Source organism: Lissotriton vulgaris, chromosome 4_1, assembly GCF_964263255.1.
Source record: "Lissotriton vulgaris chromosome 4_1, aLisVul1.2, whole genome shotgun sequence".
NCBI lineage: Eukaryota > Metazoa > Chordata > Amphibia > Caudata > Salamandridae > Lissotriton > Lissotriton vulgaris.
This window is the reverse complement of record NC_141691.1, coordinates 246,679,760-246,700,463: the sequence shown is the minus strand read 5'-3', so window position 1 is coordinate 246,700,463 and position 20,704 is coordinate 246,679,760. Positions and strand designations below refer to the sequence as shown.

At 43.7% G+C, this 20,704-nt stretch overlaps 1 protein-coding gene across 6 annotated transcripts in view; it reads left to right on the top strand.

Moving 5' to 3' along the window:
• MAMLD1 (mastermind like domain containing 1) overlaps nucleotides 1-20,704 on the top strand; it is a 325,103-nt gene that overhangs the window by 146,440 nt on the left and 157,959 nt on the right. For 4 of the 6 annotated variants that reach the window (XM_086918605.1, XM_086918603.1, XM_086918606.1 and 1 more), the window contains exon 2: nucleotides 15,118-16,776. In XM_086918605.1, coding sequence (XP_086774731.1) covers nucleotides 15,118-16,776 — 1,659 coding nt within the window. Of the gene's footprint in view, nucleotides 1-15,117; nucleotides 16,786-20,704 lie in introns of all 6 variants that reach the window. The other 2 variants (XM_086918604.1, XM_086918602.1) reach the window with 1 other exon arrangement.

Below are 20,704 nucleotides of genomic sequence, written 5' to 3'. Positions count from 1 at the left end.
CCTATGGAAAACTCAATGTAAAAAACGCGTTTTGGGACCCCCCTTTTTTCTCAGCCCCCCCTTGACGAAACCCCACCAAATTTTCAGGGGCTGCTCAGAAACAAAATGTGCCATTTTCCTGAAAATTTCAGCCGATTCCGTCCACAAACGCCAAAGTTATTAGACATAGAATTTTCAGAAATCCCATAGGGAAAAAATCCTAACTATATATACCTACTGGCGAACGCCAGTAGGTAATATATATATATATATACATATATATGTATATATATATATTTATATATATATATACATGTATTTATATCTTTATAGATATATATATCCACAAAACCTTCCCCATCAAAGAAAGAGACAGCACTCTGTAAGTGTCGTCTCTTTCTTTGCTGGGGAAGGTTTTGTGGTAATTCATAAAGTACTAGCGGTATTGCTTCAACGGCACCACCAGCGTTCAGGAAGCAAGCCGACATAACCGCAACTTGTTGGAAAAAAATATATATATATATTGTGCGTGGGTGTACGTGTATATGTGAAATACCAAACTGTAGCACCCTTTTAGGTTAGCTAATTATCGTACCTTGAAGTATTTCGAGTAGGAATGGCATAATCTTTTTCCGCACCTAGTCGAGGTTGGTGGAAATCTCTGGGCACACAGTATTTCAAAATACTTTCAAAAGTGAACCTTCCGCTGATAGGGTAGTTGTTAATACACAAGATTTGCACAAATGGTGCGATATTTCGACCTTGTGGATCACCTAAAAAGTACAGCATCTGCAGCGGTTGTTTAAGTCACTAAGCCTAGTCACTTGGCTTTGTGTTGTACAGTTAACTGTAGAGGGTCTGTGTGCAGTCTCTAAGTATAGGGTACAAATCCCAGCAGGGTAGCCTATAATTCTACTGTCTGAAAGCAATACCCTTATTACTTTTGAGGTCTATGAAACTGGAAGCCTGCAGCAGTAAATATGTTAGCTTGTCTACGTCCTTTTTGCAGTGCCACAGGCCAACCAACCTGTTACCTCAAGTACACACATGTGCAGGAGGCAGGTGATGCAGCAGTAGGCCTAGTATGTTTTTGCTATCGATTTGACATGGTGTTGCCTAGTTCCCTTTTTAAAACAGCAGGTTACTTACCCGTTGTAATATATATATATGTGTGTGTGTGTGTGTGTGTGTGTGTGTATATATATATGTGTGTGTGTATATATATATATATGTATATACACACACACACACATATATATATATATATATATATATATATATAAAATTGTAAATGCATGATTTAAGGTGCTGGTTTTCTGAATCCTTTTGCTTATTGATGCTGGCTGAGATTTGATCACAAAACTGCATTCATTTTCTGAACCTCCTGTAAGATTGTTTACACTAACTTAAAAGGGGTGAGGTGTGTGTGTGTGTGTGTGTGTGTGCTTATGTGTGTGTGTGCATGTGTGTATGTGTGTGTGCGTGGATGTGTGTGCGTGTGTGTGTGCGTGTGTGTGTGCGTGTGCTTGCGTGTGTGTGAATAACAATAGTATCTAATTCTCATGCAAGATAGCATTCATTATTTTTGTTACAACCAGATAAGGAATTACTCATGGGGCAAGCAATACTACAGCAGGGCAAGGGAACCTAACAATGCTTGCAAATGTGCATGTGTCTGTGCAACTCCCATTCAGTCCTGCTGGTGAGAGGTTTCCTTTGACTAGGTTGTCATTGAAGGAAGATTTGTGCCCATCAGTCATGGGAATCTAACCCAAATTGGGGAACAAAACAAGACCTTCTGGTACCTGTTGACTGTGGGCTATTTCTTTTTGCTTTGGTCGTTCAGTGATCAACACAACAGGATGCATGCTGCTCGTGCAGCATCTGAAAACTGAGAAGGGCCAATTTGTTGCAACATTCACAACCAAAATGAATCGCTCCTAGGACAACGCTCCTAGGATATGGAACGCTCTCCCTGGAGACTTCAGATGCAACCCCTCCTCCTGTTTCAAAAGGGACCTGAAACTCCATCTCCTAAACAAATACTTTCATGACCAACGTCAACTTACCTAGACTACTATATCCGAATTGTCTCCTCTCTCCCTGGTCATTCAAGGATAGTGGGTGACCGGACTATGTCTTCTCACCTTTTTTTTTCTTTTTTTGCACTCTCCCCCTCCGCTGCACTGCATATTTTTTTCCCATGCTGTATTTTTTCTCTGTTGGTTTCCTTCCTTATTACCTAAGTAATGTAATGTCCTTCTGCTGTTTAACTCTGTGTTTGTAAAGCGCTCTGATACCTATGGGTTAAGATAGCACTATATAAACTCTAGGATGGATCTGTAGGTAGGGCCTTCATGTTACCCGATAAGTATAAGGTGGGGTGGATATCGGATGAAAACTGGTGAAGGATCACATTCTAAGCTGGTATTCATCTCAAGTGATGAAAGTATTAATAGGCCTGCCAGAAGCATTTCACATAGCAAGAAGGCTACAAGAAGTAATATTAAACAGTTAGCCTGAGTATGCTGATAATGCAAGAAGCCCCTTCAGGGCGTCACTTTTCCGAAGCAGCATTGAACCTGCATTGGGTTCAAAATTATGCCAGACTGACCGTAGGCATTCATTGTCTATCAGGTCTGTAAACGTATGGACGTTCATATACATTTGCTGTGGATTGATTTATTCATTGGCGAATAAAAGGGTGATTCTGCAAAACAGTTGCAATAGTTGAGTTATACTATGCACCGCAGAAACCTGCTGATAAGATTCCACCAGATTTGTGTGACCATGGCTATGTATCTCTCACTGTGCTGCTTAATGCATGTTGCAGATCACAAAAGTGCCCTGAAATGCATTAGCTGAATGTAATTCTGCAGTTGCAGGATTATCTTAGGGTGCGGTCTACCACAGTGAAGCATGAACCTGCCATTGTTTAGCTTGACACCCAATACAAACAAGAGATATTCATAATATCTACTGGATGAGCGCTGTTGTAGGTAACCTTATGCTTGCAAGGATATGACATTTTGGGCCAGATGCCAGACCATTCCATTTTGCGGGAAGCAAATTGCGACTTTTTGCGGCTTGCAAAATGAAATCTACTAATGTGTCTCAGACACAACAGCGATTCCCACTGGGGTTGCAAATGAGCTGCCTTACCAATATTCGTGCGCAGGTCACAATTTTCAACCCATTGGGAATGGGCAATAACACAGGGATGGTGGCTTGCTGGGGTCTGCAGACCACCATGTCTGTATTTGCTTTTCAAATATAGCAACTTTTTCTTTTTAAATGCAGCCCATTTTCCTCAAAGGAAAACGAGATGCATTTGAAAGAAAAAAAAGAAAAGTTTTCTTTTCATTTTTTAAGGGCAGACAGTGGTCTGTGGGACCACTGCCTGCTCTTAAAAAACATTACCGCTGCCAGACACAAAGGGGAAGGGGTCACCTGGGGGCCCCTTCCCATTTGCGACTGGCTTACCACCAATTTGAAATTGGTGGTAAGTGCGATTTTTTAGCGAATGTATTTGCGGTTTCAAAACAATTATACACCCCTTGTGACTCGCTATTAGGAATAGATGCCCTTGGCACGCCCCTTCCTAATAGCAACTCGCAAACCCTAATTTGCGAGTCAGTAATGGGTTACTGAGTCGCAGATAAGGGTTTATACATCCTGCAACTCTTTTTAGTGTTCGCAAACGGCCCGATTTTTCATTTGCAATTGCTGAAAGAGGTCGTACATGTGGCCCCAAGTGACATCCTCGTGATCTTATTCATGCAAAAATGGTGAATGTCTTCTTCCTCACAACGTGGTCTTGAGTATTCCCACGGCTGATCTATCAACTCGTTACTGGTGTGGAATCTAGGGCTAAAGCAAACCACCTTACTTATCCATGTCCTGTCTTCAAGATGGCAGTGATGCAATTTCCGAACTGGACGACAGTGATTGACAGGCCATCAATTTGAGACCAGAGTGATGTTATGAGGCAGACATTTTAGAAGGGAACACAAGTGCTGCTGGCTGTGACAGAGAGCAGAACTGCAAGAGAAACAGAATCCTCATGTTTACTTTAATCTTCGAGAGGAACGCTGCCCTCGTCCGCTCTCCTGCCCCCAGGAAATTCTGCATTTTTAGCATCAGCCAGGGAAACATGACTGGTAAAGGGGCGCATGTTCTCTCACAGCTGCGCCCGCTGTCACCTTCATCTCAAAACATCAGCTTTTGCCGGCGGCAGAAAATGTTAAGAGTTAACGCAGTAGGTCATGGAAATATATCTGTGTGTGAAGGCACCATTTTGTGGACCGAGCCCAGGCACGTGTTGCGAATTATTAATTAGTGTTCTCACACCTGTCATGCTAACTGCATCTCAAGTTCTGCAACAATAACAGCACTTTGGAAATACACAATCCATCGCCCCAGGGTTGGAACTTCCCCAACTAATGCACAATATGGGTTTTCCTCACTCTGTCACTCGCTCAGCAGCCGATATCACCCAGTGAGCACATGGTGAGCAACAGGGCACAAGTCATATAAGTGGGGGGACTGACCAGGTCAGACACTATGCAAGTTACCATGAAACGTGCCATGACGGGCTGGACTGTTCCCATGAGGCACATGGTCAAGGCTGATTTGCATATGGCCATGTCTGAACTGGAGTGGTGTCAAGTGCAAAAAAAAACAATGGATTTAGGCCCAGATCTCTGTACTGGGGTGAATGTATGACATTGTCCTGCATTCTGTCCATCAACTGTTGTTTTTGCATTTGTCACCCTGAGTGGGATGGGTATGCTCAGACGTGAGTCCCATGCTCTCCACATCACCGGAGTCTAGCTATCCTGGCTCAAGACGGCTGATAGCCAGAAACCGGTCCTAGGATGCTTGATTCCGGTCCAGGAAAGACATGGCTTGGCAGTTCGGGCTGGACTGTTCCCATGAGGCACAGGGTCAAGGCTGATTTGCATATGGCCATGTCTGAACTGGGGTGGTGTGCAGTGCAAAAAAACTATGGATTTAGGCCCAGATCTCTGTACTGGGGTGATTGTATGACATTGTTCTGCATTCTGTCCATCAACTGTAGTTTTTGCATGACGTCACGACATAGCGCTATAAAATAAATAAAATAATGGTATTTAAATAATTTGTGTAAATACTGGGACAGACCACCCATCTGACAGTCTTATAGTGTCTGCACTTATATACAGGGACAGAACAAAGGCAAAAGCATGCCTCTCTTAAGAACCTGTGAAGCGATAACAAGCTGCATGCCTTTGTTTCCCCTCCAGTGCATCTACATTTGAGTGTGAGATTCCAGGACGCCTCCAGTCAGGATATTCAAACAAAAGGAGGCCTGATGGCCCCTTAACTTCGGCCTGGCTGGAGGTGAAAAAAAAAGTCCCCTAGCTGCCTGCACGTTGCTCCTGGAAATGGAAAGCAGACAACGAGCAGGCGCTGCTGAACCTGTACCGGTGTCTTACACTGGGACAAGTTCAACATATTTCTGTGGGGCCCACATTCTTGGCAGGAGGGACGGCATCCACCCTGTGAAAATAGTGGATGGACACCGTGTACCTGCATGTGCCCCTGACTCATGCCCTGGTGAACGCGATCCCGCTGCATAATGTTGGTGTCCAGATCATGTGTAGGCTTTGCTCCCTGCAAGTCCATCACGGATTATGCTGCCTCCCCAGGCTCAATGTTTGTGCTACAAGAATGGCCCCTCAAGCACAAAGCTCTTCACCCGTCAAGTCTCACCTCAACTCTCACCGCTCCAATGTTCCTCCATAGTGCTCACGCTAGGATGCCCCCGAAAGCTCTGCCCTCTCTACCACAGCAAACAGTGTTTCTAAGTTGGCTAGTCTGACTGTGTCATGAAGTGCCCGCTAGCTTTAGGATATCACACAAAATCCAGATAAGTCAGCAGCATTGTTCCATATCACCACCAGCTCCCTCGCACCACCAGTTAATTCAGACACATAGAAGCCTGCAAGGCAGTGCACCAGCAAAACAAAACAGCACTTAAGCTTCTTTGCTGTACCACCACCCACACCCAGCATAGTTACAATACATCTAATGTTCATGAATCAAACACCCTTTCGCTGCCTACTTGGTACTACGAGTTAAACAACACTTGATTCCTCTCTGTGATGAAATCATTAACATCAGGGTGAGAAGGAACAGGTGGCATAAAAATACATATAACCAGGGCCAATAAAATTATGGGGAAGGTTGAAAAAAAATTATATGACAGGGTTGACTAAATTATGCTGCAAGAAAAAGCAAATTATGCAGCATAATGAAGCACATTTAGTGATAAGATTACTTTGTTGTGATTTTGACACGTTAACACGGTCCAGGGAAACGTTTTACCTAATTAGTACTAGTTCAATACCCAAATACAGCAAAAAGCAACTGAAATGTGACCGGTCAGCCTTTGCAAAGGGCCTTCCAATGCGCGGCAACACATGGCACAACATTTTTAGTAACTTGATTCTTTTGAGATAGAAACGCTCTAGCCTCATCAGTATTCTTCACTTTGAGAATTATTGGGAAGGTCTGTCCCTTCATTCCCTCAGACCTAAAAAAAATGGTGATTCGTCTCTTGTGCCAAATTGGATTATGGAAATGCCGTATTTCGGACCATCCAGAAAAAAATCTTTCCTTAAACTTCAGATGTTACAGAATGCCTTGGTCCGGCTTCTTTTAGGAATACCAAAATAGCAGTCAGTCTTGCAGGCTTTGACTAGCTACATTGGCTTCCAGTGGTAAAAAGAATTGAATATAAGGCTCTCTGCATAGCCTTTAAGACACTGCACGACATTGGTCCAGACTATCTCCATGACAGATTTGTCTGGTACATCCCTCCCAGGAAAGTTGGATCCTCGTAAGCCAAGTACTTAGTAGTGCCTAAGTTCAGGGGAGAATCATAGGGAGATAGGAGCTTCCTTTTGGGGACGGTAAAACTATGGAACTCTCTCCCCATGAATTTAAGAAAATGTCTAGACCTCTTGTCTCTTCGAAAGTTCCTAAAGACCTGGCTTATTAGTCATTAGAGCAGCTGTTCCAGGTTTACTTTTTCTCTTTAACGAAAGCAGCAGCGCCAATACGCCTCAGGGCATTCGAGTGGTGTTTACAATTATCAATCAAATCAATTTGCTAAACTTTGCAGATTATACAGCAGATGATGGAGTATGTGGCAAATGCGCCAAATCTATGCTTATGCGGAAAATTCCACGGCCAAAGAACTGCATAAGTCCAGTGGCCCTACCTATAATATACCACTTCGAACATCCACTGTCTAACCCTAACTGCACATCCTCTATTAAACGTGTGAAGAACATATCTGTCTATCCCTCTTTGTCTCTCGTTGTAACTCGGTGTCTCTCACTGTCTCAAGCGCATGACACAGTCACATTACCAAAGAATGGATTGATGCACAACACTGGCACAAATTGAGGAGGCATCAAAACCATCTATTGCCAGGCCATCACAACAGCAGATATGCCATAAACAAATTCCTCTAATATAGTATGTAACAGTTGTGTGTTCCATCACATTCACAGTGTACACAGCCACAGTCTGAATTAAACAAGACAATACACTTTTCAGCATGAAATCTCTTGCCCTTCTCCAGCATTTTCTTTTTTCAGTTAAATTTGTCCGCTTCAATATGCAGCATTGTTCTTGCCTTTTTTAATTTCCCTATTTTTTAAATTGTCAGCATGGGGGGGAGAGGGCAAAATGTAAGCTCTTCTGTTTAATTTGGCATAAAGGAAAAAAGCGTGCTTTGTTTGCTAAATATTGCTTTTAAAGCAAGCTGTCATGTGCCATGCACTGCCGTGGAATGAGATTTTGCAAGGTCACATGAGAACACATTGCTGGATTGTCTGCTGCAGCCTGTTTTTTTTTCTTTATGAATGAACTTGTAAAATGGCCGAGCTCTCTAATGATCGCTATCGGTGTTAAGCAACAAGCCAGCTTACTGTCTGATGCACGGAAAAAGGGCAAAGCATGTTTTGATCAGTACGTTTATCTCTATGCGGCCATTGCACCAAGAAGGGCCCCTAATCTCTGAGAATGCCGGAAGCGGAAGTATAAACGTAGCAGCGCATCTGAGGGGAACTCTGCCATGTGCGTGGACCAAGGGCCCGACCTTGTGGACTCTCTACCTAAACCCACCGTCTAAGATTCATAGTTCAAAGCCTAAGCTTTTTATTTTATAAGGTTTTCGATGTACTACTTGCCTCTTAAAATTTCCAATCGTGACAGAAAGCAAAATCAAAAGAATGCAAAACAAAAAGCGAAAATAGCAAAAAATAAAGGGGACAAAATGGGTGATTACCATGAAATAAAGTTTATTATTTCCAGCTGTCCTGACTGTACTCCCTATCTTTTCAAAGATTTTTGTTAAAATCTGTAGATTATGTGGCACATGATGGATAATGTGGCAAATCTATAATTATGTGAAAATCGCTGCGGCTGTACAATTGCATAATTGCAGTGCCCTGACAATGTAGTCGCAGATCTGGTTAGCATGAAGACCTGTGGACCCCAGTGTTTAACCTGTGCATAGCGGTTGGTGAAGAATGGGCGTGAACGCTCTACAACTGCCAGTATGGTATTGTACACTGTTAACTCTGGACAACAGCCACCTTCCTACATTAGGGATTAGGGCTTTTGAGCAGTCCGGTAAGAAAGTGCTCTTTGGTAGTCTCTACAGAAAGACTTTCTAGTTACCTTCTCTTCTGTTTTTGTGCTCGCAGCAAAGAGTCTGCAGTAAACGGGGATGGGAGGTGGCCTCTGGAATTAGTTTCTCAATGTGTACCTTCCATTTAATGATTCTGTGGAAGATTCATGCATAGCTCCATTTGTTGTGGAAGTGTGATTAAAAGTAGGCCAGTTTGGGTTATGTAAGATATTCAAAATTCTGTAATTTTGACTGGTATCTTTGCAGCACACGATATGACTAGCGCACAATGGTGTGAATTATGATTTTTAAGAAAATGGTATTAAACCAATTAACTTTATATAGACACTTCTCAGAAAATGTCTAGTAATCGTCAGATTTTCCCAATGTACAGAAGAAGCTGCTGTCGAGATATTTTATAAGATAGACTTACACCAAGAAGTATGTTCTGCATTCTGTGACGGGGAGTTGTTGATGCATAGACTTGGAAGCACTTGCCAGGGTCCTGAGACTTGTTGTTTATTCTTCCTTTGATTGGAGGTCAGTGGGAGGCCCATCGAATGGTTATTTTTTTGAGCGCATCAGTAAAAGGATGGGCACTTCGTAGAGCCTTGACCCCAATACCCCACATCCCCTGAGTTGGCCCTAAGTAAGGCTGGCTTTGGTCGAAGATGTGGCTCCAGTGAAAGTGGGGAGAGCTTAACACAAGGACAACTCATCTTTTTTGCTGTGACTTACATGTAATTCCTTTTTTATAGTGTTTCTCCCTGGAGTGCACTAATGGGTTTGGGTCCTGTAGGCCCTTTATAAAATTGCAAACATATAAATTTTGCTTTTTTTAAATAGTTGTGTCAAAGTATTATGTTTCCATTCACCCCAAATCTCTTTTAATCAAGAAACATCATAACACTGTACAAAGATGAATAGATTATTTAATAAGTATGCTAACAATTATGCTAAATCAGACTTAAAATTCTGAAAACAGAATCCGGTAAAGCAAAGTGAAAAATAATGTGCAGCTTTCCAAAGTGATGGATGGTTGCAGTAAACATAGTCTCCGCTCCCTGGGCACTGCGCTCAGAATGACGTCATTGGTAAGCTTAGTTAGGATTCGGATGCAGGTTCAGTTGCATCAAGGAATGGCCTGACCATTAAGCCGGGATGCACTGAGGTTAAGCGTATATCCAATCACATGAGTAACAACCTCAGTGGGTCTAAACAGAGGAGCTGGATGTGTTCTCTGAATCCTTAGGCACTTAGTAGGTGTACAACAAGCCTTGTTGTTCCTTGTGCTTCAGAGATGTCTACCTTTATGTTACACCAACTGGCTACCAACAGCTGAGAAATTACATTCACTTGTTCCTGGGTTCAGTTGCATTTGACATTCGGGAGCTACTTAAAAAGAGGTCGAGTTGGGGCAGTGTGACCTCCAGGGCCTTGGTACTCAAAACTGGATGGCGGGGTGATGAAAATCTGATGCATTGGTCTTTCGGATTATGGCTAACCTTTCTGGTCCCACTGTTGTATCTGGCTGACTGGAGGTGGATGTACACAGAGCAGGGTTGTGCTGGCGGAATAGCTCATGGGTGGTACTTTCCACCTGAATGAATTACCAAGAGGAATTCCTGCTACTTCTGTTTGCTGCTCGGAACTGTTCTGAGGAGCTGGAGACAAGCACTAGTACTTATTCCTAGTTTACAGACTTCTGCTTGGAAAGGCAATGGGTTATCTCATGACCCCCCTCCCTCCCAACTGACTAAATGCCTGATGTTGGCCTCACTAAACATATTACCCATTTAACCAATGAAGTATCAGTGGTTTGGCTGGCAATCCCTCACATGCAAGTCGCCTCGGGATTGTATCTGCTTTAAATTCAGAATTGAAGAGAACTTCCAAGAGATTTCCCAGGTTCTGACGAGTCACCTGTTGCCTGTGGTCCACGATCTCCTCAATGCGATTTGACTTATCACATGGACCAAAGACCTGTGAATCACAGAGTGCTTTAAAGTACCCACCCTGGGATGCAATATATATGTGTGAATCAATCAAAAATAAATGTCAAAGCTTGATATGGAAATTATACTTTAGCCCATATGCTTCTTCTTTTACCTTCTGAGCAAAGTCCCTAGCTTCTAAAACCAACGAGTGCTAAGAAATTTGAAATAACTATTCTTGCTCATTTCAGTGTCTTCTTTTGAGGAGTCGTTGAAAAACAGATTTTATTTCCGTTGTTCTAAAGTTTTCTTCTCCTTCTTTAGAGATTTTGCCTTTTTCAAGGATGTGTGTGTAAAGTGTAGCACAGTGTAATCTGCTATACAATCAGAATTCTGTTGGATGCATTCGTCTTCTTAATCCAGACTAATATTAGTGAACCTTGTTGCACTGTCCTCATTGCACTTTTCACAAGGACCCACATGCATAATCGAAAGACACCTGTCTTCAGGTGCCAGCTGGTTTAATCTCATATGTCCATGTCAACTAGCCTAAGCCTTTCAGCCAATGATCCTGTGAAGAGGCCACAACTGCATTTTTAAGAACAAAAATACAATTCCCAGAATGCAACAATGTTGCTTAAAAGCCAGAGCTGCCTTAATGTGTTACACGTGACATGGGTCCATTCAGCAGGCTTGTATATTGTAACTCGGGACAATATAAAACAATATGGAAAAGTCGGGGGGGGGCGTGTGTGTGTGTGTGTGTGTGTGTGTGTGTGTGTGTGTGTGTGTGTGTGTGCAAACAAGCAAGAATAGTAGTATTAAACTTTTCTTTTATATAGTCGCACCCGCCACACTTATGCTGTTGCCAAGCGCTGGGAATAACAGGTTTGTATTAACAGATGTAACCATCCTCATTTTACCAGCCTCTGAAGAATGGAAGGTTGAGCTAGCCTTTCTGAGTTTTGCATTTATAACCTGTCAATCACTGCGTGTTTAAAAATGAACGTTGAAATAAGTGAGCCTTCCTTCTTTCTGGTAATAAAGTAGGAGACAGGTCCTAAAGTGTTACATAACGTTGTCTGTCCGGTGGTGTGGCATAGGGAGGGTTGTGGGTTCCTTAAGAAACATAAGGAAACAAACTTTAAAAGAAATGTGCCTTTGGCAAATTCCTAAAAAAAGGTAACTTTCTAATACAGAGAGCATACCTCAAATGAGCCAGGCAATATATTATTCATGCAATCTCCATATTGGACCCTTAAAACTAAGGAAGCTCAAGCTCGAAACAAGCTCAAAAAGAATAAAATAAATATGTATTTCAGTGTTGATGTTTCTCATCGGCTAGGTGTTTTGGTAAATGTTTGTGCTGATTAAATAAGGTCACTGGGTGTTCCCCATTACTTGTAGCAACAGTTTTAATCACCGACTAATATAGGTGACGCGCAGGTCATAGCTATTAAAGCTGCCGCAGTGGATAATTGCTTTTTTACTAGATTGGCGTTTCCCATTGTGCAGTGAAGTGCCATTGTTTTGCTGGGTGTCTACGTCAACAATATTTCAATCTGTCAACCATAGGGCCGTTTTTCACCAACACCGTACAGACAGAGAGACATCCCTGGTGGAAGATCCAGTTGGCCAATTACGAAGTGTTTCTGCTGAATTTTGTTGCTGGTGTATAGGTTTTTGAATAACTACTGAATCACTGTCAAAACAATTTGGATTTTGTACCATTTGCATCCCAGAACTGTGTGTCTTTTTATTGTAATTTTTGTGTAGTAGAGAGATTTCCCTTTTTTGTAATGGACATATGAAGGCCAATGCTCATAGTCTGTATGCTTCCACCCAGTCTCCTTTTGTAACTGGTCAGATGCAGACGCAGCCGGCATGGCTCACGCGTAGAGGGGGTCACGTGGGGTGTGGGGAACGGGCGAGTGGTCACAAGGTAGGGGGGTCGTGAGGGAGGGGGAGTTCAATAATTATAAAGAAATATTTAACTTATCTTTCCCGGGTCCATCGTCTTCACTGCTCGGTCTGCTCCTGCTTTTCTGCCTCCCGCAAGAACAGGAAGCAGGCCGCCTCCCTCCCTTAAGCCAATCACAACACTGCAATGGCAGCGTTGTGATTGGTTGGGACGGTGCCCAGCCAGGCGCCTATGGGGAGGCCATTTTCTTCATGTAGGCTGCATGCAGCCTACATGGAGAAAAGGCAAAGTGCGCATGACTGGTTTGGTCAGCAACAGAGGGCCGACGTAACAGTCAGCGCCCTCAACAGTGGGCAAGCCACTCCTCCCCTGCCCTAGAGCAGATCCGCCCATCTGCCCGCCACCAACCAAACCTTTCTGCTTTCTCGCAGTACGAGAAGCAGAAACATAAAATGGTAGTTTTACCATTTTATGTTTCTGCTTCTCTCACTGCTAGAAAGCAGTGGTGCGACTCTCCTCAGCCCTAGTGGAGGAGCCGCCCCTGGTTAGATGGATTTTCCACCAGGGGTAGAATAAGCTTCCAAAGGTCAGTGTGTTGTGTTGTGGCATGGCCTGTCCTAGCATCCACTGCAATTTGATGTAAACCCAACTTTTTATGTATCCACTGGGGCGTAGCTTACGGGGATGTTCGGGGTGTTGCACCCCCCAATAAATGTATTTCCTCATAAGTAGTTGGGTATAGGTGCTTGCAGTCGGGTATGGCGAGGTGTTTGTCAGAGTTCATCTGGAAGTTTTACTTACAGACACAAACACAATCTCGCCTTTTGTCTATTTTATAAGTCCTCAAAAATGCTGGTTGTTTTACAAAATATTGCATTTTCTCTGACTTAGTACTCCTCATAATCTGCATTCCTCTCCATTTCCTAGTACTCCTCACAATCTGCATTCTTCTCCCTTTCCATTGCCCCTGAAGCCCCTCTCATGCGTCCAGGTTGCCATTAACATCATACTCCAACGTGGTTGTTGGAAAATCTGAAGCTCACCCCTCCCCCCCAATCCTACTGACCAAGCTACACCCCTGTGTATCCAGAGCAGTCCCAGATTTCTCAATGTGATCTGTAGCCTCCAGCAGTGCAACCCGAGTTACGTCAACCTTCTAGTTCTTACTTGACAACCACCAGCAAAGAGTTTGGCCCATCTCTGCTTCTTCCTCTTATTCGTTTCACTGACTTACCTTCAGGGCATAAAGAAAGAAGTGCTTGTGCTCTCCTTCGTGACGAGCCTTATGTTGTGGCGCAGGTGGCAGAGACCAGCGATGTTGGCGGCTAGAGACTGAGACTGATCATGCAAATGGAAGGTTGGTGGGCAAATACAATTCAGGTGATGCTCTCAGGCACTTGGCCTGAATCAGTAGAAATCTACTTGGAGAAAGTCACCAAGTCAACACCCATCTTAAGTAGTGGTTTTATGGCGATACCATCATCAGTCTGTTCAAAGTCCTCATGATCACCCTCCTAGGGCAAAAAGATCAACTCATAGGGAATTCACTCTGTATTAATCACTCAATCAGGGTTTTTGTAAAGCATGAATAAACACTCGTGCGGGTCTCAAAGTGCTGGTGGCTAGGGAAGGGGGTCTGCTATTCGATCTAAGAGCCAGGTCTTGAGGTCCTTCCTGAATTGGGGCAGTGATGGTGATTGCCTAAGATGCAGAGGCAGGGAGTTCCAGGTCTTCGCAGTGAGGTAGGAGAAGGATCTTCCTCTAGCCGAGATCTTGTGGATCAGTGGAACAGTGGGCGGGGCCAGTTGGGCGGAAGGGAGATTTCTGGTGGGTGTGTAGACAGAGATGTGATGGTTGAGGTATGCAGTTCCTGTGTTGTGAAGGGCTTTATAGGCATGCGTGAGGAGCTTAAAGGTGACTCTTTTGTTGATCAGGAGCCAGTGAAGGTTTCTCAGGTTAACAGCACTGAGAGCTAAAACGAGACATGCATACATTTACTTTATCATGACAGTCAACGCAATTCTTTTTGCATTTTTTGTTACACTTTTTGTGGCAGAATCGCACAACATGCTAAAACCTTAATGGACACAGAAGGGCTGCTTTTACACCATTCTCTTATTTACCAGTGTGAAATTGAGATATCTTAGGTTCAACTTGTTGTTAGGTCTCTTTCTATAATATGCTACCTTTTTTCCTGACCTTACACTGAGCAAATTCTCTTCAAGTGTCCAGGTTTAGGGATAAGCAGAAACCCACGAAAAATGGCAATTGTGAAACAACACATGAGAGTTTTTTTTTTTTACAGTCAAAGAACTAAGAACTAGAGGCAAATTTATGAACTCACATCCTTCATTGTGCCTGAGTACTGGCAAGGCCACTTGCCAGAAATTCCACAAATAGTATAAAGAACAATATGCATTTAATTGTCGTTTTCAATTAATTATTATATCAATTATGTGGGAGTATAGAAAGAGGTCACGTGTTTGTTTGCTTATGCTGTTGTTTGGTGGTATTAATAACATATGTGAGCAGTCAAAGTATGTTCTGCCTAATTTGAATGTCTATTTAATGCTAATAACGGTGTCTTTGATTCACAGTTACAAGGATCCATAAAGAGAAAAATCGACGATGACAGCTCCCCTGTTTCCGGCGGCATTCCCGATGTTTTATTCCCAAGTAACAATAAGAGACTCTGCCTTGATGATGTTACTCTTTCCATGGGTCAAGCCCAAGGCGCGAGTCCAAGTATGTCATGCTCAGAAATGCAGCACTCTCCCTTTTCCAGCAACCACAGTACTCCATCAGTGGGAGTGACTGGCCATTCGGTGCTGCTTGAAAACAATCACATGAACGGCAGCGGCATCGGCTCTCCATTTTCCGTGGTGCCAAATGCGGGAATGGGCCCAAAGGGGTCGGTCGATGAGCACAACAGCATCGTTCCTTATGACGACAAGGGCAACAATTTGCAATCGATGGATCAGGACCTGCAAGACCTATTGGAGGAGCTGACAAAGATGCCAGACCCTTCTCCCAATGAGCTGGATCTGGACAAGATTTTGGACAGCAAACAATCAGATCCTCTCTGTATGAGTCATCCACAGGCGAACATCAGTACCACATCGAAATCATCTCCGCAAACATCTCACCTCGAGAACCACTTGACAAGCAAGGACTTTTCTCCAGGTTGCAACCCATTAGGGGCTGGGTCGCCACAAATGAGACCGTCGTCTGCTGGTACCAACTATTCTGTCCAGCCTTCAAGCAAACCTGTTCCTCCACCCGTACAGAATAAGAGTCAACTTCCTGTGAACATGCCTAACATGCCAGGTTCAAACTGGCATGCACAACAGTTGAAGCAATTGGCTGCAAGTAAGCAGATATCTTCGACCAAACAACAGCAAGTACAGGGCCCGACCTGGCCGAGCATGTCTCCTCCAGGGCTGTCTCCTCCTTACAGGGCAGGATCATCTCCACATCACCAACCTTTTAGCCCTCAAAATGTCATTTCTGGCAGCTTACAGGGCAACAATATTCAGAGCCCACAAAACACTTTATTGTCGAGCATTACTTCCACCAACAACTCTTCGAGCGGCCCATCTCCTCCCTATGGATCGGAGAAGCTTTCCAGCCCAGCTGTGAATCAACAACCTTTCAGCCCTCAAAATTCCATGTTAACGAACATGGCGCCTGCCAGCATCCCAGCAAATAGCATCAAAAGTCCACAGGGCAACTTGGTTTCCAACATAACATCCAGCAGTACTGGGCCCTCGCCTCCTTATCCGCCTGAAAAACTCTCAAGCCCAGCAGTGCATCAACAGCCATTTAGCCCTCAAAATAGTCTGCTGTCAAACATCACTTCTTCCAGCAACCCCACAAGTATGCAAAGTTCTCTCTATAAGTCAATGACTGCAAATCAGTCGAAAAGTATGAACATGATCATGCAGCAGTCGTCAAACGGGTTGCAGACCAGTTTGGTGAGCGAGAATACAGTCCCTCAAGATCAATTTTCCTTTAATAACACCAAACCACTATCCCATTTTGCTCCAGAGTCAGCTCAAAAGATGAATATGCCGGCAAACTCACGACAGCAGTCGCTAATTCACTATCTTCAACAACAGCAGCAACAACAGGTGGCCCCAGTGACGCAGCAGTCCCAACAAGCCAGCAACACTCAGTTTCTGCAGCAACAGCTTCGCCAATTAATGCAACCACAAGGGATGCCAAGACACTTGCAGCAAACTGGACTACCTTCCCAGGTACGACAGGTGAGCAATTTTTCTTTCCTGTGTGTGACGTATTGTAGTGGAAATTCCACAGCAGCCGCAGTAAGGCTCATATTAGTGTAATGGCAGCCGCAGGCCGTGCAGGTGAGAGCGGCGGGCGGTGGAGCCGGATTGGGGGGGGAATTCGACAGATGACCACGAGGGAAAATTAAATAAATAATTATTTTTCCCTAGTCTGTGGCAGTCCCCCCCTCACCCGCCCCACCGCTCTTATCTGCATGCCCCGCCGCTGTGTAATGGGTTTGGTAGGACTGTCATGTTGTCACCTCTTTGAGGATGATTTTGGTGGATGGCTCGAGTAAAAACAAGTGGGTCCAAGTTATTGCTTCGGAGGAAGATTCTAATAACAAGGAGATGAGCGCTAGACGAGAGGGCCTCTTTTATGAATAATCATTTTAGTGGTTTGTTATGGTTGTACACTCTGAACTAAAACAAAATGAAATTTCACTAGACAACATATTAAATTGATCCGATTTAAACTGCCTGTTTTGTGTTAAGTACCAGGGGATATATAAAACCGTACACATTACTTCACGATATGCCACTTGGCGTACCTCTGGTTAAACCATCCCTCAAGGTTGCATTTGTTTGGTGATAATGTTGCATTGCAGTCCTCCAGTTCCAGCTAGTGCTGAGCAGACCCTGGATACGAAGTGATCGGGCTCTTGCTTAGGATAGACCCCACAGTCACACCCGTCATGCCCTTAGCCGAGAAGTTTAAAGATGGGCAAGCTGCGAAGCCCAGGGCCCTGTTGCCTCCACACTCTATGGAGACATTACCTAAGCTGGTAACTCTTTTGTAAAGCAGGCCAAACAAACTAATGGAATTCATTTATGTATTCATTCATTCATGTATTTATTTGGTATAATTTGTTTTGGTTAATTATAAATCCTTTTTAAAAAATCGTTAAAAAAACGAACACACTATACTGTAGTTGAATTATCACTGTTCACCATCAACATCAACTCTTTCAAAAATAAAACCAGTCTATCTGTTTCCTTAAAAGTCTTTACATTTGTCAAAAATACATTCTCCCTCTCAATGAACCTATCACTGCATTCTCAGGCATACATGCCAACATTTCAGAAGAGCAAAGTGGGAGATTTTTTTTAAAAAATCAGGAGAATGGGGCCTTGAATCGGGTTTCTTACCTTTCCGAAGCATTGGCGCGCAATGGCAGGCAGAGAAAGGGTAATGCAAGTGTTGAACACTGCCTGGCACGTTGCTGGAGGTGCATTCACCCCCCCCCCCCCCAAACAGCTGGGCACACACACAGCCGCCCCGAGTACTTCACAGGTCTTTAAAAGACCATGCGCATGTTAATGAGGCTTAATTGGTTTTTCACTCCTCCTAGCCCCTGCATTGCCCCTCTGCCGTTTTCTGGAAGAATTAGCACGTTACACAATACCGAGCCCTGTCAGCTGAAACCCCTGAGGAATCGGGTTTTTGCTTGCAGGAATCGGGAGGCGGGAGACTAGCACTGAAATCGGTAGTCTCACGCCTGAATCGGGAGGGTTGGCATGTCTGTCCTCAGGTAGTGGGTCATTTGACATTGGTGTTAGTTCGTCTAGAGCTGAAGTGCACGGGGGTCTGTATCAGGATGGTCTACACTGGCTCGGTGCTCAGCCGAGCACTTGCGTCTGAGCCCCTGCAGTAGGGAAAGAGAATTTATTGAACCCGATATACCTCTGATCTGGACATTATTTTAGACAGCACGGCTCAAAACAGAGAGGGGCAAGCCCTGCTCATTGTTTTCGAGCCGTCCGGTCTGAAAATCAAGCCCTGTCTTGTAGATATGTTGGGATAAATGAATTCCCTTTACACATTGCAGGTGCATAAAAACAGGCGCTCAGCTGTGCACTGAGCCAGCCCAGTGCAGGTTATCGCGATACCGCTCGTGTGTGCAAGTTATTTTACACCCTACTGTGAGAGTGAGTGCAGAAGGAGGTTTTTACTCAGAATGAATGTCGAGTGGCTCGAAAAGGCGGCGCTACATTGATTTACTCCTGTCACGTGTGGTGGCTGGGACCCTCACATCGCTAATCTGCCCATCTCAGTTTTACCCCGTGACACACCCCACCCCCACCCCCGTGCATTCCTCGCCGAGTGGGTTTTTGTTACTTGTCTCAATACCCTTTGTGTGCATTGTGGAGAGGATTAGGTGACATCTCTTTGCTCTGAGCTGTGTTTTTCACTCCAGGAAGCCACAGGAAGCCCCAAAGACCTGGTGAGTCACTCAAACACCGCGTAGGACGCATCTTGGGAACACAAATAGGTTTGCAGAGAAAAAATAATCTATAAAAAGGAACATCGCATATGTTCCTCAGTTGGGAGTGCGAACGTACACAGTCATGCACCTATGAAGGTTCATTGTGATGCATTTACCGACGTCCACCATTGCACGTTTCTTTTACACACAGGTCTAGGCAGCACTTAGCCCATGATAAAGCAGCCATGGCCTTAATCAGGCGTGACGAGCCCACGCACATACTACAGGGATGTGATGACTGAACCTAACAGGCAGGCTGCTAAACTATTTCACTAAACATGTTCTGAACAATATTCTGTTTCTGAAACTTTTGACCTTCCATAACTTTGTGTTGACCTAATCTGTGTGGTCGTTCTTCGTACAAGCAAACAACACAATTTGTACATCAATGCGTGTTCTCTGATATGTTCCAAAATCTTAATCACTTCCCAGTTTGTCATATTACACGTTAGTTTTCTTCACAAACTTCAGAACAATTGTATATGGTTCTTGAAGAAATACTGCTGTACCTGCCAGCTTCATGACTACATACTTCACTGGGCATTCATTCACTTTTATAAATGTGTTATAAATGCCTGTACTTTATCAAAATCTATATATGAGTCCGTTTCTCATGTAAAATGCGACAGGCAGTGTAGTGTGTATGGTCCATTTTTATTTGTGACAAAGAAATTCACAAAAAGCAACGAACCTGGCCATGTTAATAAAGACTGAATTATTGCTATATATAGTAAATAACACCGTGCCTAATTTTTTAATAGTGTCAGCATTTATGACCATTAACTGTGACAGACTAGAAAATAATAAAGTTGCAAAAAAGAACCCCAAAAACTTTTCTATGATTTAAAAAAAAAACTTTTTTTACTTGTAGTTGCTCTGCAAAGCCTCGTAAGAAAGGATCTGTGAGGGGCGCACTGGTCCATGTTCCTTTCCACAAAACAGCAGACCCCCTTGTGCTTTTACTCATCCTTTCTTTAGAAACTTGATCGCATGTTTGCTGACTTCAAAGTGATGCCCACAACCTCCACTTTCCTTCAAGTGGCGCTGATCATGCGGGTCCTGAACAGTATTTGTGACCGGTCTCCCCTGGACAGCAGATTCCAAATTCTTGAATATGTTACTTTCGTTCCCATTCTCCCCTTTCAAAGGATTCATGGCTGGAGCTTATCATCTCCTCAGAGGAATTTAATTGGTTTTAGGGGGGCAGCTAATGCCTTCTTCAGAAGGTTTAAGAGGCACATATTCGTAAGTTGAGGCCACATAAACCCACACTTTTTCTGAGCCTTGTTTCCCACATCTGAGGCTTCTATGTAAGTTGTCTGGTGAACTCTGATCATTTTTGAATGATCACACCCTTCCTTTTTGTTGACCCAGTTCTGATGATATATGTCTTTATTCTGTTGAGATGAGGTTTGCATTAGAATGTGTATAGTAACTCTATAGCACAAAACCTACCAAAAGACAGCGGAACACTGCATGGTCAAAGACAAGCAAAAAGTCAGTAAATAGTAAGAGAGGTAGTTGGGATGTGAAGGATTAATGCTTTGTGATGCAATGTTCTTAAAAGAGATGAGTCTTCAACTCTTTTCGAAATTGGAGCAGCGTTGAGGCGGTCCTGATGGGTACGGAGA